At 50.8% G+C, this 20,366-nt stretch overlaps 1 protein-coding gene across 1 annotated transcript in view; it reads right to left on the reverse strand.

The window, feature by feature from the left end:
- Window positions 1-2,102: 2,102 nt before the first annotated feature.
- LOC136569476 (serine/threonine-protein kinase PAK 3-like) overlaps window positions 2,103-20,366 on the reverse strand; it is an 86,079-nt gene continuing 67,815 nt past the window's right edge. The window contains exons 6-13 of the mRNA XM_066569870.1: window positions 11,955-12,089; window positions 11,350-11,676; window positions 7,188-7,300; window positions 6,429-6,546; window positions 5,646-5,745; window positions 5,046-5,242; window positions 3,548-3,685; window positions 2,103-2,189 (exon numbers count right to left, since the gene is read on the reverse strand). Of these exons, the coding sequence (XP_066425967.1) occupies window positions 2,103-2,189; window positions 3,548-3,685; window positions 5,046-5,242; window positions 5,646-5,745; window positions 6,429-6,546; window positions 7,188-7,300; window positions 11,350-11,676; window positions 11,955-12,089 (1,215 nt within the window). The remainder of the gene's footprint in view (window positions 2,190-3,547; window positions 3,686-5,045; window positions 5,243-5,645; window positions 5,746-6,428; window positions 6,547-7,187; window positions 7,301-11,349; window positions 11,677-11,954; window positions 12,090-20,366) is intronic.

Here is a 20,366-nt window from a genome sequence, read left to right on the forward strand (position 1 = left end):
TCTTTTCATAGGGGATATGGAAGAGACAGGTCTTCAGTCAGCACTATGTCAGTGAGAGACAGCTGAGCGATGATTACTGAGAAGAACAGCCCTGCAATAGAGGTGTGAGCCCTGGCTGATACGCAGTAGAACCACCTTAGGCAGGATCAGTAACAAGCTTTTGAAGAGTGAAGGGCCTAATCCTTTGGTGTGGTACTGTATGGACTTTGGGATCACTACACCATTGCAAATAGGTTCCCTTTCCAGCAGAAGAGACTTCCATCTGCTGCCTCTGCTGAGACACTGGGAGGGACAGAGTGAGCAAGGCTCAGTCAGCTCGCAGGGTTATTTGCACAGAGGGGCTGCAACAACACAAGAAGCCAAAAGCAAACAAGCTCATAGCCTCATTCCAGAACTGCTCAAGCATCTGTGTCCTTGCTGGCAAGACAAGAAGGTGCTTCAGACCTTAAAGGCAGCTTCATCCTTTGCAGGACCAGCCCAAAATGTCAAGATCTACAATAGAAAGATGGGGGGAGGGGGGTTTGGGGTTTTTTTGTGCTCACTGGGTGGGAAATGCTTCAGTTGCGGTTTTGAAGGGCTTGCCTGGGTTGTCATAGTAAAATGCAGGAAAAAAAAAAAAAAGCTGTGCTTTTGCTTAATGAAGCCACATTGTATCTGTCTTTCAGAAAGGAATAAAGAAAACACAGATCGCCTACTGAAATTATTCTCCTCCCTTCCAAATCAATTCACTCCTCAAGCACAAGCCTGAGGCACATCCCCGACTGCCTCTCTCCCAGCAGCTCAGAGCTGCATCGCACAGCGCTTGCTGTGTGCCAGAGAGCACAAAGCAGGCTGGCCTGGTGGGCCTGAATATTTCTGCCAAACACTCTGCATCTCACACCTTTGCTCTGGCTGAGTGCAGAACTGCAGGATTGCAGCTGCTTCCTGCCAGAGCTGCGTGAGGCACTGGCTCCTGCAGACGTGCCCTGCCAAGCTGCCCCTGCCTCACGCTGGCCTCGCTTCCCCTGGCAGAAGTGCCGGGCCTGAAGGAGGCTGCCCTGTGCTCCAGCCTGCCGAGCAGCCCGGCTCCCTGCCCCGGTGCCCAGAGTGCTGCACACACTGCTGACCTTGGCCAGGAGTTGCAGGGCAGCCGGCAGAAGAGGAGGAATCCTCAGCCAGCCCAGCGGCCCTCGGCTGCCCTTGGCCTTTCTCTGCTCCTGGGCACACTCCAGACGGCCAATGCCTCCAGGCCGGGCTGTGCCCAGCACGGCTGCGCTTCCCCTTGGCAGCAGCCAGCTGCCACCTGGGCTCTGAGAGCGCAGGATTCGCCCGCTCCCAGGAACAGGCACGCAGGGCCCGGCTGCTGCCTCTTGCAGCTCCAAGGGCCTCCTTCGAGCCTGCCTCTGCTGGGGCTCAGCCTGCTCCGGCCTCTGCTGCGGCTCTGCTGGGGCTCCAGCCCGGCCAAGGCCGGGCCCGCTCTCACCTCACAGGCACTCACAGCTCTGCACCACAGGAGACCCTGCCGAGCACCCTCTCTGATCTTTCTGCTTTCTCACTTGAGCAAGGCTCTCCTCCAGACAAAGACATTGCACCTAGGGATCCAAATCCAAGTGGCAGGAACCCCAATGCTCTCCAGTCACAGCTGAACGCCTGCATCTGCACAAGATGTTTGGCCTGCCTCATTCCTCCTTTGCTTTTGCCTGCAAATGCCATTGCCCTTTCTGCCTCAAATTGAAAGTACCAAAGCTGGCCAAAAACAGACCAGTGCGCCATATTCCAAAGGCAGTGTGGTCTGGAGAGGATGAATGGAGAAGATCCTTCCCCACTTTCACACCATGCCAAAGACACTGTGTCACTTTCCACCTTTAAGAAATAACAGACAATTCAGATGGAATTCTCGAGTTTATTCGCAGAGTGAGAAGGAAGGGAATCTTCAAGGCAAGTTGTGGTTTCAGAAACTTTATTCATTTCCAATCCTACTCTGCAGTCCTATTACACAATCCTACTCTAACCCTAACCTTAATCCTAATCCTAATCCCAGTCCAAGTCCTAACCCTAATCCTAATCCTAACCTACAATCCTACTCTAAGAAGGTTGAGGAATAAATGATCCTGATGTGATTGTCACATTCTTGTCTCCTTCCTCTTCTTCACTGAAACAATCAGTGGCACCAGGCTGGACGCAGGCTCAGCAAATCTTACAAATGGATGCTGCCCAAAGGGAAAGAAACCAAATCAACAAAAACCAAGGAACCTTGACTTTCCAAGCTCAGTGCTTCACAGGATTCCTCTGGCTTCTAGAAGGATGCAGGAAGAGGACCAATGGGACCATCTACAGCTCCATCTTTATGTGCAGGACTTTGCCATCACAGGCAAACCTGGCCCAGAATCCCACTCATCCATTTATCCAGGTGTCTTCATCTTGCTGAGATTTTTGCCCTGCCAGTGCTCTAGAAATGGTGCTTTCTGTCCTTGGAGTTTCTTCTTTTCAGGAAACTCCAATGACTCACATAGGTCCCTGTCTTTGCAAGACAGGCACTGTGCTGATTCCCACAGGGAGACAGAGCAGTGTCTGCCTTTCCATGCCCTGCCCCTCGTGTGCTGGATGGCACCCTCCTTCCCAGCAGGGCCAGCCCAGTGGCACTGGGCCCTGCAGTTCCCCCTCTGCCACACAACCTGGCAGTAACCCTGGCACAGTTCCCATCTGCTTGAGCGTGCTAGGCAGCAGATGGGGCTGGGACAAGTCCCTCCCAGCTATCCCTGTTTGTGTGGCAGAAACCTCTAAGGGTGGGCTGGGGGGCACAAACCAGGGCCCCTCCGAGGCTCCCAGTGAGCCCCCCACAGCCCCTCCTGCCCACAGCCAAATCTCTGACTGCTCAGCTGGGCCTGGCTTCCTTGGGTTCCTCCAACACCATTTCATGTCTCTGTACCCTGCATTGCTCTACTTCAATTCTTTTGCTGTTAGATAAAATTGAACACCCCACCAAATTACAAAAGAGGGCGACAGAAACAGAAAACAGAGCAGCTCTCGTCTCAGGAAATGAGGAGAGAGGTGGAATTTTTCAGTTTTGTGAAGAACAGGCCCGAAGGAGACTTTACTGTTGCTTTCCAAGACTTCAGAGTGGTTTTGAAGAAAGTGGGGGACATCTTTTTTAACAGGGCCAGTTACAATAGGATGTGGGTGAATATTTTTAAACAAAATGGGGATCAAGTCAGAGTAGGTCTAAGCAAGAACTTGCTTACTCAGAGCATGGTGCAACCCTGGCACAGCTTGCCCCAAGAGCTTGTAGCTGCCCCATCCCTGCAACCATTCCAGGTCAAGTGGCAAAGGGCTCTGAGCAACCTGATTTCTTTAAAGATGTCCCTGCTCATTGCAGGACACTTGCACCACAGGACCTTTTACAGGGCCCTGCCAATCCAGCCCAGTCTAGGATTCCTCACCATTTTCATTTGAAGAGCACCAAGAGTGGAGGTGAGGAGGAAGGGGGCTCATCTGATGCCTTGGACTTGAGTGGAGGAGGAGCCCATCCCTCAGAGCCTGTTTCACCTGCAGCCCCTTTACATTTTACCTGCAGGAGTTCCTTGGCAGACCAGCGCTGCTCCTCATCTGTCTGCAGGCAGCAGCTCAGGAAGTCCCGCAGCAAAGCTGAGAGGAGCTTGGGCTGCCGCAGTTTTGGGGTCCCTACTGTGGCTATCAGGCGTCGAGCCTGGAGAAAAAAAAAAAGAACACGAGGCTCCACCTGCTGCTTTCACATCTCTAAGGCTCTCCCAGATCCCTTTGTTTAACCTCTGTTCTTCAGTGGCAGTTTCTGCCCTGGCAAAGATCCAGAGATGACTTTCCTTTACCAACCAAAAACCCAAACCCCCATGCAGCCACAGCTTTTCCACCATCCCGCAGATCTTGCCTTGGCAGCTGATTTGATTGACTGACCTAGTTAGTGGGAACTACATCAACAAATGCACATTTGCTTCTCTGAGGATTTATACCAGCTTGAGAGGCGTTTTGGAAGCTGTGCTATACAAACTAATTTCAAGGGTTAGTACATGAAAGGCATCTCTGCAGTGCTTGTTGGTCCTTTAAGCACACATGCCATAGAACAAAACTCATCAAGCTTTTTGTGCTGTTCTTGAAAACAATGGCAATTGGAAGGAAAGAAAGGAAATCCATCAGTTAATCCCCAGAGAAGGAAACAAACATTTACAATCTCATCTTCAACACAGACACATTAAGATGCCTGCACAAATGTACTGGGATGAAAATGCCTGCTTGGCCACACAGGAGCCACCTGCAGCTCTGTCTCTCAGCAGTCTGAACATTTCAGCTTCCCTCCCATTTTGCAGCAAAAGAAAAATTGTCATGGTCAGAAGGAGGAGAGGTGCCATCCCTGTGGTCACCCTCTGCTCATTTGGCTACTCAAGTCAATACATTAATGGTAGGCCCATCCCAGAAAGTGCCAGGAAACAAACAGGAGCTTTTGGCTGGCTCTCCACATCACCAGGCTCTGGCTTGGTGATGCAGAGAACGGGCCTTGGGCTAGGAGAGAAACACGGTCACTAAATGCAGTGCAGCAGCACTGCACAAGAAGCAGAAGAGACTCTGTGTCCTTTACACCCTCATGCCCAGGTTTCAGGCATGTTTCCCAGTGAGAAGAAACTGCACAGGGGGTTAGGTTCCTCTCTAAAGACCACAGTTTTAGAAACTTTGTTGGGTTTGGGTTTCCTTCCTTCATTTATGGAAAGATAACACCAGTTCTAAGGTGCTTGTTTCCTGTTACTGGGGCCATCTCCACAGAAAAAAGAACTGGAGCCACTTACAACCCAAGGGAAAGTGTTTCCTGAGAATGGAGTTTGTTTGCATATGGTAAGGTTGAGTTCGACCACTGATGTATCCAAATCTACAGCAGATGCTGATGTGTTGCAGGGACATTTTTAGGAGGGAAAGTAGTGGAATAGAGGGAAACTTGATGGAAGTAGTTCCAGCAGATGGCAATGGGATTTTGTCCAATGGCACACAGGACATGGGACAGGCGAGAAAGACAGTGGGATGAGTGAGTATTTGCTCCTTACCGAGGCATGACTTTGGTCCCAGTAAGGAGGTTCTTGTTCTACCATTTCAATCCCCACAATTCCAAAAGACCATATGTCCACTTTGGGGCCATATGTTTGACCTGTCACCACTTCAGGTGCCATCCACCAAGGAGTCCCGGCTACCAAGCACGGTCTGCTCTGCTCAGGGGTGAGCTGAGTAGAGAGGCCAAAATCAGCTGAGGAGAAAGCAAAATACTGGTTTTATTTCAATTCTGTGCAATTAGGAAAGCGTACAAAAGAATTCCCCAGTAGAAGTTGGAAAATGTGCTGTTGAATCTCCTGGCATTGGCGACTTAAAAAATTCCCCCATTTTTTACACTGCCTCCAGCAGTGGCTTTTGTTCTTTGGAAACTTTAGACTTGTAGCTCCCTCCCTCTGGAAGGGGGACACACACAGAGCAAGGCCACCCTTGACTGCTTGTTCCTTGTCCTACCTCTGAGCATGTTGCAACTGTGCCCTCAGCTCACAGCGGGTGTCCCTGCACTGCCAGCAGCACCATTTTTGGGGAGCTGGCAGTCACGCAAAGCAGCCCCACACCCACATCCCTGGAATGTTGCACATAACCAGTAATATACTGACTCAGCTTGACAGAACCGTCAGTTCTGAGAAGGATGTTGTCGCTCTTCACATCTCGATGGATCACATCGTTTGAATGAAGAAAATCCAGTCCTTGCAGGCACTGAGAAAGAATACAGAAAGAGAAGGGAAAAATGAGTGATGTGATTTCATCACACCAGAAAGGAAACAAAGAATCTAAAAGATTCCCTCTCCAGGGGAATGGGGAGTAATGGCAGAACAGTAATGGCCACTGAGAGGAAGAGCTTGCTGCTCCAACACTGGCAGAGCAGGTCCTTTCTGAGGAAAGGCACGTCAGCTTTTGAAAGAGCAACAGCACCTGCTGTTGTAGGCTGTCCCCTGCAAACCAGCCAGAATGACTGCTGCTGCAGTGCATGTGCTCAGAAGCAAATAGCATTTGTGCTGCACTCCTGTCCTTTTTAGCTGAGGACTGAGAGAAATTAAGTCTCTTTTTTCTTTGCTGCTTGTTTCAAATCCTGCCACCAGCACCTTTGCTCTCACAGGCAAGGAATGCAGTGAAGACAGGCAAAAGTTTAGCGAGGCAAGATGGAGAACAGCAAATACAAGAGACAGAGCGAGAGTACAACAGCAGGAGATAAGAGTACTGGCACTGAGTACAGGGAGTGCAGGGGCACTGGCAGGCCTTTCACTTGAGGTGCTTTTACTTGCCCATAGCATAGCAGCCACACAGAAACAAAGCTTGGAACAGGAAATCACTCCTGTTCTGAGCCCCTGTTCCCAGACAATCCTGCTCAAGCCCTCAGAAGCACAGATGGGATTGCTGACCTCCCGACTGATGGCTGCAATGTGGTCTTCAGACAGGCAGGTCTTGTGGATGACATCACTGAGGGCGCCTCCATCCATGTACTCCATAACCAGCCAGAGTTCCTCACCCAGAAGGTAGCTGAAAGAAGGAAACAAGGGCATGGAGATAAACATGCATGGCTACCTTGATTTTTTGCTTCCAGGTTTCTTGTTTCAGGTCCCTTTGTGACAAGGGCAGAATCAAAGGAATAGACAATCTGAAGTCTGTGCAGTTCTGGAGGAGAAAGACACAGCTGTGAAAAAGAAGTCTTAGATGGCCAGCAAGTGAAAAATGCAGTTTAGTAACAGCTCAGGTAAAAACCTGTCAGGCATGGTGTTTCTGGAAATAAGCACCTCGTCTTCCTGGCATGCACAGCAATGGCAAAGAGGGGCAACAATCTAAGGGAAATCCACTTTAGGATGGTCCATCAGCATTTAAGAAACTTTAAAAAATCAATCCTGAAAAAATGTGGAGGCAGTGTACTTTGAGGGTATTGACTTAGGAAGATACAGCTGATCCAGGTTTTGAATAAGTTTGGAATAATTTTCAAACGATGAGTGGCAGGGAAAACTCATGCAGACAAGATGCACTCTCTTCTCATCCATTGGAGATGAGTAGAGAAATATGAATAAATAAAAATTAACAGCTCTACTTTCTGCCACTAATCAAAGTGGGTTTTTAACTTCTCATGTTTGCTGTATGTAAATGCCCATTGATGGGATAAGACCATGACCTCTCACCTGTCTAAATAATTCACAACACTGGAACTCCTATACCTCTTCATGATCATGATTTCATTAACAGTTAGTTCCTTCCTCCCCAGTCCTTGGAGATTTATTTTCTTTATGGCCACCTAAAATGACATTGAAAATCAGTAACTTGAGAAGTTGGTGGCACGAGACCACAATGCACATGGATCAAGTGATTTTGCAATGACACAGCTGAGCTGTGCCAAACTGCCTTGTGATGAGGCACTGCAGTAATGAGGAACTGACATTCCAACAGCCCATTTCTCTGCTCCCTTGGGGGCCAGTTACAGCACACGTGGGGCCACTGACATTTTGCCTTGACCACTTGGTAACAGTGGTGTCTCAGCTATCACCCACAAACCTCTGACCACACTCTCTGCTGCTTTGGATGGGATTCAGAAGAAGTAATCCATGCCTTAATACTCTGTGGATACATCTTGGCCTATGGGCAGGGCTTTTAGGGCACCTTACAGATCTCTCCCTACGTGCAGTTCCCAAGTGCAGCACTGCAGCTGGCTAAGGAACTACCAGGAACTTTCAGATGTATTTGCTGGCAGCCAGAAATGAGGATCCAAGACTCTGAAGCTGTAGCCCCAAAGAGCAGTGAGGTGCTCAAAGGCACCACCTTTGTTTTAGCAATGGAGAGCGAGTGAGCGCGTCCTTCTCGGAAAGGAACCGCTGCGCTCCGTGCCTTCCTTCCGAGGAAGGCTGAGGAGGACAAAGTCCCAAATGTATTTTGCAGGCTGGCACCAGTCTGTGCTTCTTGTGCCTTTCAGCACAGCTCTACCCAAAGCTCCAGCCCCAGCTCACACCAGAGGGGAAAGCCCCTCAAGAGCAGCAGAGTTTGCAGGGCCTGTTGACATTTACCTCTCCTCCTGTGGCATTGTTGAGTGCTCTGACCACATGTCCAAAACCCCTAGAAACAAAACAGAAGCAGAGAAAGGAGAAGCTGTTTAGCTCCTAGAGTGAAAGCCAGCCCACACAGGAGATCTCTGCTGGAAGTGTCAAAACCTGCAGAGGATGCAGGAGGGCTCTGCCAGAAGGCAGATGATGCATTTTCCTCTCAAGTGCATGGGCACTGGGCCTGTTCCTGAAGCACTGGGGTTCAACTTCTAAAGGGAGTTTAGTCTTTCCTCTTGGGTTTCACTTTCTAAACTGTGTGGTTCCTATGCTGACCACAGAGACTTTCCTTCTGCAAACCAGGGGAAAGGAATGTTCCTGGTAACTTTTATCTCACAGCTTTGATGGGGGTAGGTTGCTCTTTCAGGCAAGCAAGTTTCTTCTTTTATCATTAGTGTGCCAGTATGATTTTGAGACATCCAAAAATGCTAAAGAAATTAACACAGAGCTGTCCCACACTTGAGAGACAAGAAGATCTTCCAGGTCCTGTTCCTTGATGGAGGCAAGACCTTGGCAACATGGAGATGTCGCTAACAATGCCTTCTGAGCCCACTCACAAATTCTGAGCAGCACTGAGAGATGGGACAATCTATCCCCAGTGTGTGAACATCTTTGCAGCTTGCCTGACTTCACGCTGGATAGACATTCCACCAGAAAAACACCTGGCCCATGGTTGTGCAGGAGTAACTGCGGTTGGACTCACCCGCTGCCAATATGTTCCAGTTCAGTGTATTTCACCATGGGATTTTCCTGGTTGACCATTCTCCCTAAGGGAAATAAAATGCAGGATGCTAACTTGAAAGCAGAGATCGCAGCTTTCAGGAGATATAAAAGGCAGCCCCACTGCCTGGGGCTCTGAGCCCTTTGTGCTCAGCTGGGTAACAACAACCACAACAGCAACAGCAACAGCACAGGCAGCCCTGCAGTACAGATGGCTGGCACAGAGACTGATTTTGTACAGTCCTTTGAATAGTTCTCTTTGACAAGAAACAAAGCCCAGGGAGATGCATTTCCAGGAGAGAAGGAAATCTTCTCCACCTTTCAGCAATTTGCCAAAAGAATTCCTTCCCATTTGTAAACCAGAGCAGCTCATGCTATAATCGATTCCGACAGGACTTTCAGCATCAGGACCCTCACCTGTTTATGAGCAGGCTGAGCTCAAAGATGCCCCTCTCCCAGCTAAGGAAGGCTCCAGCCTCTGCAGTCCCTCCAGCCCAGCCCTCAGGGGCAGGGCAGTGACTACAACAAGGCTGGCAAAGCCCAAGCATGAGCACTGACAGGCACTGATGGGAAGAAGCCAGAGTGAGCCTGAGCCCCTTACAAGCTGTTGCTCCCATTCAGAACACAACAGGATGGGCTTTGAGATCAGCCCCACCGAGGCACAGATCAATGCCCTTTTGGTCCCAACAGGTGATGGTAGACACAGAATCGACCGGGCTCTGGTCTCAGCCCCACCAGGTCTTATCTGAGAGCACAGCACTGGCAGATGTTCCAGGCAAGAAGCAGATTCATTGGGTGGTGCTGCAGAATCACAAAGGACTTGATGTGTTTTCCTAGGGACTGATCTGAGCAGGGCTTGGGCCAATGGCTAGGATTCTAACAGTCATGGGAAAGAGTGGGAATCAGGTATGGAAAAATACCCATGGATCTAAAGAATATACCATGGCTGGGCTGGAGGCTCTCTCCTGAGAAATGCCTGCAGTACAGTTTTATCTGATCATGCCACTTGGATGTGTCTCTTGGACACATCTTGATAAGCATAAAACTAGAAGATTAAATAAAAGTTGTTCTAAAAGTATTGCTTTTTTCTTTGGGGGCAGATGGAAAACACCTCGTGCTCTCTATTTGTCCTGTAACGTGATGTTCTTTCAAAGTAGTTCTCTTTGACAAAAAGATAACATTCTCATGAAAATATAATGCAGATGCAGTAGTGGTAACAGTAACAGTCATAAAAATGCCATCAGTAAGATGTGGGGCAGAAGGGCTCTTTCAGGATGGAGAAAAACCAACTCCACCAAAAAAACCCCACAAACCATCAACCAAAAAAACCCAAAACACAACAAAAAAACCCCACAGAAACAAAATACCAAAAGGCCCCTACAAAAAATAAACACAAAAACACCCCCCCCCCCCAAAAAAAAAAATCCCCAACCAAAAAGACAAAACTCCAAAAGCAGTCCATTTCTGTGAAGTGTTTTTGCTCTGATGACTGGCTGGAAGTCAGGAGTCTAAGGAGAATTTAGGAAGCTAAAAATTTTGTTTAGTGTGGCCACTAGCACACAGGATTTGCCTAGATCATTTGCTAGGTCACAGCCTTCTGCTGATCCAAGAACAATCCTTGCTTCAGCCTTTAGTGGAGAGGGAAGCTCAGGCAAGCCCAAGCCAGTCCGAGGTGCCCTCAGAGGCAGCAGGAACACCCAGAGCAGTCTCTCGCTGCCTCGGAGCACAGCACTTCCTCTGGGGAGTCCTAAATGGCCCTGTGACACCAAACTCAGGAGGAGCATCTGGTATAGCTCTGCTGACACCTGCACACAACACACTGTCCCTCAGACAAGAAATCCCCCAGACGTACCCAGCATCTCCAGGTACTTCTCCTCAGTCTCCTGTTCCAGGGAGATGAAGGAACTGCCCCAGCTTGAGCTTCCAGGTTTGACAGAAAGGCTTCCTCGAGATGATGCTGCTGCGGCAGCAGGTTCAGAGCCCATGATGTGCTGCACTTGGAGCATTTCTGGTGGGCACTGTTCCTGTGCCTCATGGCAAACTTGGGGCTCTTCATTGCCAGACATTCGCTGGAAGTCTTCGCAGGCTGCCCGGTGAGATGTCAACACTCGCACCTCAAGTCAAACAGAACAAAGCAGTCAGACACTACAGCTTGTCCCTGTCAGCCAGGAGTCATCAACTGTCAGGAAAGGCAAAGAACAGACTGACAAGGGATACAGACAGCTTGTTCCAATCCTCCATCTGGGTCACCACATTCCACTGTAAAAACACCTCAAGAAACAAGGAGAGCAGGAACAGGCCAGCAGGAATCAACTTGGATGACTGCTGGCCAAAAGGCCAAAGGACAAGTGTCACTGTCCAGGGCAGCAGTTGAGATTCAGCACACCAGGAAATGTCCTTCAGAGTGACTGTGATACATACTACAGCAGGATCAGAGGCATCACCCCACTCCCTTCTGCTCTGAGTGGAAAGGCAAGAAGGGCAGAAACCACCAGCTTGGTGACTGCAGTGACTGCATCCCTCTTTCACTCACTTCTAGAGCCTGAGGGAGGCGATTAAGTTTCTCTCTGATGATTTTCATTTCTTCCTCCAGCCTCTTCTCCCTTGCCTTGTTGCTAGCCTCAGAGTCCTGCAGCTCTGCCTGCACGTGTCCCTTGATAGACTGTGAAGGAGAAGGGAGAGGACATTTCATGAGTGGAGTGGCTGCCACTCTTTCACTCACCTGGTTTTGTTGATCGCTCCTCTGCTGATGGAGATTCTCCTCTTGAATTCTACTCATGTCTTCCTTGTTCCTCCTCTTCACTGCCATGATGGCACTCTGAGCTTCGGGCAGCTCTGCTTGTGGCTCTGCTTTGATGTTCTGTACACACAAATGCAGAGCAAGTGACTGGGAGCTGCCATCAGACTCAGCTTTTTCCGTCTTGAAGCCTCAAAATCACATTTATTCAGCCCCTTCTTTCTGCTTCCCTCCCCACATCTGCTTCCATTGCAAACCTCCTGTCCCAGGGCTGATCTCTGCAGATTCCAAGGCTCTGTGCTTCCAGTGCCTGTGGGACTCCTGGCCTCCTCAGTCCCAAGAGCTCTGGTTTATGCCCCTCTTCCTGCCCTTCCCTCTGTCCCCTGGCCAGTCAGGCTTACCTGGCCATTCTCCTGTGGCTCTTCCACCTGCTGCCTGAGCTGCTCTTCCTGCTCTCGCGCTGGGAACAGCTCTCCCTGAGTCTGCCATGGCATCTCTGATGAAGCAATCTGCTCCTGCTCTATCTCTAGAAGCACCTGAACAGAAAGGAAGAGAAGATTGGTTTCAACTTCCCACAGGACCTTTGTGGGCCAAGACTCAAAGACTGCTGGGCTCACACATTCCCAAAGCACTGTGCTGCTGCTCTGCTGGGTCATTCTCTGTTCGAGGAGAGGCACAGATTCCAAAGTGACCCTGGCCCTACAATCAGGGGCCATCTGGGACTGAAGCTCCAACAGCCTCTCAGGCAGCTGACAGGGAAGGTGTGGCATTTCTCAAGGGTCTGCTGAGGGCCTCCCTCTGCTTCTGCCATGTCCTGTTTGTCTTTCAATAGTGACTGACACCCCACCCTGTCCCACAGCTCCATCCTGGCTCTGCAGGTGGCTTCCTGGGTGAGCTCAGCCCTTGTGAGAGACACTTCTGGAGTTCTAGTTCATTTCAGGCTTGCACCAGCATTCCTGCATACCTGACATCTATACTCTTGTAAGAAATCCTGGTCATTCAGGAGATAAGAATGTGTGCAAAGATCTTTGATGGAGGTCACAGAGCCTCTATGGCTACCTCAGTATATGGAAGAGGACCAAGGTGTTTCTTCTCCCTCTTTTGTCAGCTGAGAATTCTGACCAGCAGAAACAGAGACTCTCCTAAGGCCCCATTAACGAATGCACTTACACAGCCCTGGGGATGCCAGTGAAGGAAACCATGTGTCACGTATGGCATGGCATGTATGACCAGAGTCACCAAACACCACCTAAACATGGAATTGTTCCACCTCTTTAGGACAGGCAGAAATCTACAAATTAACTGAGGACTTGAGGGCACAAGAGACTGGAGGAGGAAAACAACTCTAAAGGGAAAAACCAACATAGCTGGAGGGGGAAATATCTCTGCCTGCTCAGAATCGGTCAAGGGAACATGTCTCTAATCCTCTCCTGAGAGGGATGAATTAGGTGACCTTTACACCACCAACAGATTTGGACCAGAGCCAGGAAAATTCAATTATGGAAATGTTACATAGATAGATAGGTAGGAATATAGGCAGATAGATCTCACTACTATAACCTCCCTTTACTGTCCTCTCTGTTGCTTCACACATCAAAACTTGGTAGCCAGTGCCCCAATCACCCGCAATCCTGAGATTGCTCTCCTGTTGCTTCAGAAAAGCACACACTTGGGGAATTTGGAGTGTCTAGGTCCTTATGGAAAGAGATCAGACCCAGAGAATTGCACTGGGAACTGCAGTCTTTATGCGTCTGTGCTTGGGTAAGTTCTCTTGGACTCAAGCACACTGATGGTGCTAAAGTGGCTGGAAACAGAAATAAAGCCCAGCAACTCCCCACAAGTGCTATGATCTCTGAGGAGCAGCTGGAATGCAAGGGCATTGACCTCCTGCTCAATTCCCTAACACAACACACACTGATTCCCTGGACTGTAGAAAGTCACAGGCACTGTTAAAGTAATCTTTAAGGCCATGAATGAAGGCCTGGAAACACAAAAGCTTCACCTGGATCAAGGTCCAAAAAGGGTGCAGAATGCCTTCAAGAGCTTGATAAGAGCAGGAATGATGGTGCAGAAGCATCCCTGCTTGCTGGAAAAAGAGAAAAGGAATAGAGGCCTTCACCTCCTAGGAAACCAACAAACCACAAGTTGGGAAGTGTCAGGCACTCCAGTGTCTAAAGCCCTTGGATGCAGTGATGGCATGTTTGGCAGAGAAACAGACCATGTGCTGAGCACTGTCATGCAGGGAATGATGGAAGTTTGCCTGAAGGTCCCTCAAGAGCCTCCCACTGTCCAGGCTAAAGCTCCCTCAGCACCTCCTCACTGGCCTTGTGCTGCACCCCCTTGCCCAGCTCCCCTGTCCTTCTGTGCACGCGCTGCAGCCCCTCAAGGACTTTCTGCTGCCCAGGGGCCCACAAGTGCACCCAGCACTGCAGCTGTGGCCGCAGCGCTGCCCAGCACAGGGCCACGCTCACTGCCCTGCTCCTGCTGCCCCACTGCTGCTGACACAGGCCACCATGCCCTGGGCCTTCTTGGCCACCTGGCCACATGCTGCCTCATCTTCAGTGGCTCAAGGCCAGCAGTAAACCTGGCTCCTTTTGGCCCATGCAGCTCCCCAGCCACAAATTTGCCCATTTCACTTCAGATACAGCAGGCACCATTGTACAATGGCCTTCCTGTTCTGAGCAACACAAGACAGCAGTCAAGGACTTGCAGCTTCACCCCCACTGCAGGCTCAGAGGCACTTGCCAAAGCTGCAGACTGCACCACAATACGCATCAACAGAAACTGGCCGCTTCTGCTTTTGGCCTCACAAGAAAGCTTCGCGACACCGCACTTTGTTTCTTTGGCCACGCGGCACAGGAATGGCCCCCCACAGCTGCATGGACCACACAATCCTCCCCTTGCAGCTTATCAAAAGCCAAAAGACAGCTGGCCCAAAAGAGACTGTACAAGTGAAGAACTACTCAAGGAAAGTGCCGACCGCTTTCACAAGCCAAACACGCCTTTCCAGAAAGGGAAAACCAACAAACCAAGGCCTGGCACCTCCAGCACTCCCTCCTTTGCCCTTGGCCATAGCACTGCAGAAGCCAAGCGATAGAGCTTCCCTGAGCCAAGCAGCCAGATGCTCTCCCAGAGGCACCAGCCCTTTGCTGCCTCAACATGACAGCTCAAAGGCCAAGTTGTGCGGTCGCTAGCGGGAGGAAATCCCCAGCTCCTGGCAGGACTCCAGCACCCAGCATCCTCAGCCAGCAACAGCAAAGTGCTGCCTGCTCCAAACCTTGCAGCTCTGCCTTGCACTAAAGACAGCACCACACACAACTGGCACTTACACGTTGAGAATATGGTGGTCTGACCACTGATGGAGGCTGGCGCTCATCCACCTCAGTTTGCTCCTCTTTGGCTTCTTCTCCAGGAGCAGCGGGGGCCAGGGGGGAGGCGGCTCTTGCTTCTGTCATCTGTGGCAAGAGAGGAGCATGAGGCACAGGCCATTTCCTATCATGTAGAACCTCATTTCTTTTCAGATCTACCACAACATCTTCTAAGGAAAAAATCATAACGTTTCATGGTGACAGAGGGGTTCTAAATCACAGCCACCAAATTACATGGGCCAATTCAACACCACTCTAGATGGCTATGAAGTTGATTTTCCTCCATGGCTGCCATCAGCAAGCAAGGTTGCCTCAGAAAAACGGAGCTTTTAGAGCTTGAAAGCTCTGAAATGGCAAACTAGGAAAGTGACAGCAAGGCCTTTGCTACTGCTGCTGCAGACGTAGAAAACTCAAACTGGACCACAATCCCATCCAGGGCTGCAAAAGGGCAGGAAACATTGTACAGAAGCATCATTGCTTACTGGAAAAAGAGGAAAATGAACAGGCCTTCTCGTGCTAGCAAAACAACGAGCCAACAAACCACCAGATGGAAGTGCCACCCACTCCAGTGTCTAGAGCCCTTGGATGCAATGAGTGATGAATTTTTGGTGTGAACCAGCCCTTGTGCTGAGCACTGTCATGCAGGGAATGATGGAAGTTTGCCTGAAGGTCCCTCAAGAGCCTCCCACTGTCCAGGCTAAAGCTCCCTCAGCACCTCCTCACTGGCCTTGTGCTGCACCCCCTTGCCCAGCTCCCCTGTCCTTCTGTGCACGCGCTGCAGCCCCTCAAGGACTTTCTGCTGCCCAGGGGCCCACAAGTGCACCCAGCACTGCAGCTGTGGCCGCAGCGCTGCCCAGCACAGGGCCACGCTCACTGCCCTGCTCCTGCTGCCCCACTGCTGCTGACACAGGCCACCATGCCCTGGGCCTTCTTGGCCACCTGGCCACTTGCTGCCTCATCCTCAGTGGCTCAAGGCCAGCAGTAAACCTGGCTCCTTTTGGCCCATGCAGCTCCCCAGCCACAAATTTGCCCATTTCACTTCAGATACAGCAGGCACCATTGTACAATGGCCTTCCTGTTCTGAGCAACACAAGACAGCAGTCAAGGACTTGCAGCTTCACCCCCACTCTGGGCTCCATTGCACTTGCCAAAACTGCATACTTCATCACTACACAGATCAGTAGAAACTTTCCCCTTCTGCTGTTTGCACCTTCTCAAAAGCCAAAAGGCAGTTGGGCCAGCAGTGATTTTACAAGTGAAGAACGACTCAAGAAAACTGCAGAACACTTCCACAAGCCAAACACCACTTTCCAAAAAGGGAAAAGCAAGCAACAAAGCCTTTTGACCTCCAGCACTACACGTGAGCCCTTGGCCATAACACTGCAGAAGCCCAGAGATGGAGCTTCCCTGAGCCAAGCAGCCAGAAGCTCCGAGGGAGCTGCGAGTTTAACACTGGCCCAACATGACGGGTCAAAGGCCAATTTCTAGCTCTCACTGCCTGCAGGAAATGGCTACGTCCTGCAGGACTCCAGCACTCAGCATCCTGGGCCAGACACAGCAAGTGCTGGCAGCTCAGAAACTTGCACCTCTGCCTTGCACTAAAGATGGTGCCCCCCACAACGGGCACTTACTCTCTTGGAATGATGAGGAGGTTCTGGTGTGACCACGGCTGGACAAAGGCGGTGGTCATCTTTCTCATTTTCCTCCTCTCTGGCTTCTTCTGCAATAGGAGAGAGAGCCAGGGGAAAGATGGCTCTTGCTCTTCTCACCTGTGGCAAAGAGAGAATCATAGGGACAGGCCGTTACCTAACGCTTATAAGCCCATTTCTCTTCGTATCAACAGCCACATCTTCTAAGGAGAAATCATCAACTTTGTTAGCAATGGCATTCAAAGTCACTCCAACCAGATTGAAATGGGCATATCCAATAGAAGAGTATAAGGCTATGAATTCGATATTCCTCCCTGCATGCCATTTGCAAGCAAGGTTGTCTCTGCAAAAGGCAGCTTTTGGTTCTTGAAAGCTCTGAAATGGAAAAGTAGGAAAGTGACAGCAAGGCCTTTGCTACTGCTGCAGTAGACAAGAAAAACCAAAAAGGGTTCAGAATCCCTCCCAGTGCCTATAAGCACAGGAAAGTTTGCGCAGAAGCATCCCTGCTTGCTGGAAAAAGAGAAAATGAACAGGCCTTCACCTCCTAGGAAACCCACAAGCCACAAGTTGGGAAGTGTCAGCGACTCCAGTGTCTAAAGCCCTTGGATGCAGTGATGGCATGTTTGGCAGAGAAACAGCCCTTGTGCTGAGCACTGTCATGCAGGGAATGATGGAAGTTTGCCTGAAGGTCCCTCAAGAGCCTCCCACTGTCCAGGCTAAAGCTCCCTCAGCACCTCCTCACTGGCCTTGTGCTGCACCCCCTTGCCCAGCTCCCCTGTCCTTCTGTGCACGCGCTGCAGCCCCTCAAGGACTTTCTGCTGCCCAGGGGCCCACAAGTGCACCCAGCACTGCAGCTGTGGCCGCAGCGCTGCCCAGCACAGGGCCACGCTCACTGCCCTGCTCCTGCTGCCCCACTGCTGCTGACACAGGCCACCATGCCCTGGGCCTTCTTGGCCACCTGGCCACATGCTGCCTCATCTTCAGTGGCTCAAGGCCAGCAGTAAACCTGGCTCCTTTTGGCCCATGCAGCTCCCCAGCCACAAATTTGCCCATTTCACTTCAGATACAGCAGGCACCATTGTACAATGGCCTTCCTGTTCTGAGCAACACAAGACAGCAGTCAAGGACTTGCAGCTTCACCCCCACTGCAGGCTCAGAGGCACTTGCCAAAGCTGCAGACTGCACCACAATACGCATCAACAGAAACTGGCCGCTTCTGCTTTTGGCCTCACAAGAAAGCTTCGCAACACCGCACTTTGTTTCTTTGGCCACGCGGCACAGGAATGGCCCCCCACAGCTGCATGGACCACACAATCCTCCCCTTGCAGCTTATCAAAAGCCAAAAGACAGCTGGCCCAAAAGAGACTGTACAAGTGAAGAACTACTCAAGGAAAGTGCCGACCGCTTTCACAAGCCAAACACGCCTTTCCAGAAAGGGAAAACAAACAAACCAAGGCCTGGCACCTCCAGCACTCCCTCCTTTGCCCTTGGCCATAGCACTGCAGAAGCCAAGCGATAGAGCTTCCCTGAGCCAAGCAGCCAGATGCTCTCCCAGAGGCACCAGCCCTTTGCTGCCTCAACATGACAGCTCAAAGGCCAAGTTGTGCGGTCGCTAGCGGGAGGAAATCCCCAGCTCCTGGCAGGACTCCAGCACCCAGCATCCTCAGCCAGCAACAGCAAAGTGCTGCCTGCTCCAAACCTTGCAGCTCTGCCTTGCACTAAAGACAGCACCACACACAACTGGCACTTACACGTTGAGAATATGGTGGTCTGACCACTGATGGAGGCTGGCGCTCATCCACCTCAGTTTGCTCCTCTTTGGCTTCTTCTCCAGGAGCAGCGGGGGCCAGGGGGGAGGCGGCTCTTGCTTCTGTCATCTGTGGCAAGAGAGGAGCATGAGGCACAGGCCATTTCCTATCATGTAGAACCTCATTTCTTTTCAGATCTACCACAACATCTTCTAAGGAAAAAATCATAACGTTTCATGGTGACAGAGGGGTTCTAAATCACAGCCACCAAATTACATGGGCCAATTCAACACCACTCTAGATGGCTATGAAGTTGATTTTCCTCCATGGCTGCCATCAGCAAGCAAGGTTGCCTCAGAAAAACGGAGCTTTTAGAGCTTGAAAGCTCTGAAATGGCAAACTAGGAAAGTGACAGCAAGGACTTTGCTACTGCTGCTGCAGACGTAGAAAACTCAAACTGGACCACAATCCCATCCAGGGCTGCAAAAGGGCAGGAAACATTGTACAGAAGCATCATTGCTTACTGGAAAAAGAGGAAAATGAACAGGCCTTCTCGTGCTAGCAAAACAACGAGCCAACAAACCACCAGATGGAAGTGCCACCCACTCCAGTGTCTAGAGCCCTTGGATGCAATGAGTGATGAATTTTTGGTGTGAACCAGCCCTTGTGCTGAGCACTGTCATGCAGGGAATGATGGAAGTTTGCCTGAAGGTCCCTCAAGAGCCTCCCACTGTCCAGGCTAAAGCTCCCTCAGCACCTCCTCACTGGCCTTGTGCTGCACCCCCTTGCCCAGCTCCCCTGTCCTTCTGTGCACGCGCTGCAGCCCCTCAAGGACTTTCTGCTGCCCAGGGGCCCACAAGTGCACCCAGCACTGCAGCTGTGGCCGCAGCGCTGCCCAGCACAGGGCCACGCTCACTGCCCTGCTCCTGCTGCCCCACTGCTGCTGACACAGGCCACCATGCCCTGGGCCTTCTTGGCCACCTGGCCACATGCTGCCTCATCTTCAGTGGCTCAAGGCCAGCAGTAAACCTGGCTCCTTTTGGCCCATGCAGCTCCCCAGCCACAAATTTGCCCATTTCACTTCAGATACAGCAGGCACCATTGTACAATGGCCTTCCTGTTCTGAGCAACACAAGACAGCAGTCAAGGACTTGCAGCTTCACCCCCACTCTGGGCTCCATTGCACTTGCCAAAACTGCATACTTCATCACTACACAGATCAGTAGAAACTTTCCCCTTCTGCTGTTTGCACCTTCTCAAAAGCCAAAAGGCAGTTGGGCCAGCAGTGATTTTACAAGTGAAGAACGACTCAAGAAAACTGCAGAACACTTCCACAAGCCAAACACGCCTTTCCAAAAAGGGAAAAGCAAGCAACAAAGCCTTTTGACCTCCAGCACTACACGTGAGCCCTTGGCCATAACACTGCAGAAGCCCAGAGATGGAGCTTCCCTGAGCCAAGCAGCCAGAAGCTCCGAGGGAGCTGCGAGTTTAACACTGGCCCAACATGACGGGTCAAAGGCCAATTTCTAGCTCTCACTGCCTGCAGGAAATGGCTACGTCCTGCAGGACTCCAGCACTCAGCATCCTGGGCCAGACACAGCAAGTGCTGGCAGCTCAGAAACTTGCACCTCTGCCTTGCACTAAAGATGGTGCCCCCCACAACGGGCACTTACTCTCTTGGAATGATGAGGAGGTTCTGGTGTGACCACGGCTGGACAAAGGCGGTGGTCATCTTTCTCATTTTCCTCCTCACTGGCTTCTTCTGCAATAGGAGAGAGAGCCAGGGGAAAGATGGCTCTTGCTCTTCTCACCTGTGGCAAAGAGAGAATCATAGGGACAGGCCGTTACCTAACGCTTATAAGCCCATTTCTCTTCGTATCAACAGCCACATCTTCTGAGGAGAAATCATCAACTTTGTTAGCAATGGCATTCAAAGTCACTCCAACCAGATTGAAATGGGCATATCCAATAGAAGAGTATAAGGCTATGAATTCGATATTCCTCCCTGCATGCCATTTGCAAGCAAGGCTGTCTCTGCAAAAGGCAGC

The sequence above is a fragment of the Molothrus aeneus genome (genome assembly GCF_037042795.1).
Source record: "Molothrus aeneus isolate 106 chromosome Z unlocalized genomic scaffold, BPBGC_Maene_1.0 scaffold_33, whole genome shotgun sequence".
In the NCBI taxonomy this organism is placed as follows: domain Eukaryota; kingdom Metazoa; phylum Chordata; class Aves; order Passeriformes; family Icteridae; genus Molothrus; species Molothrus aeneus.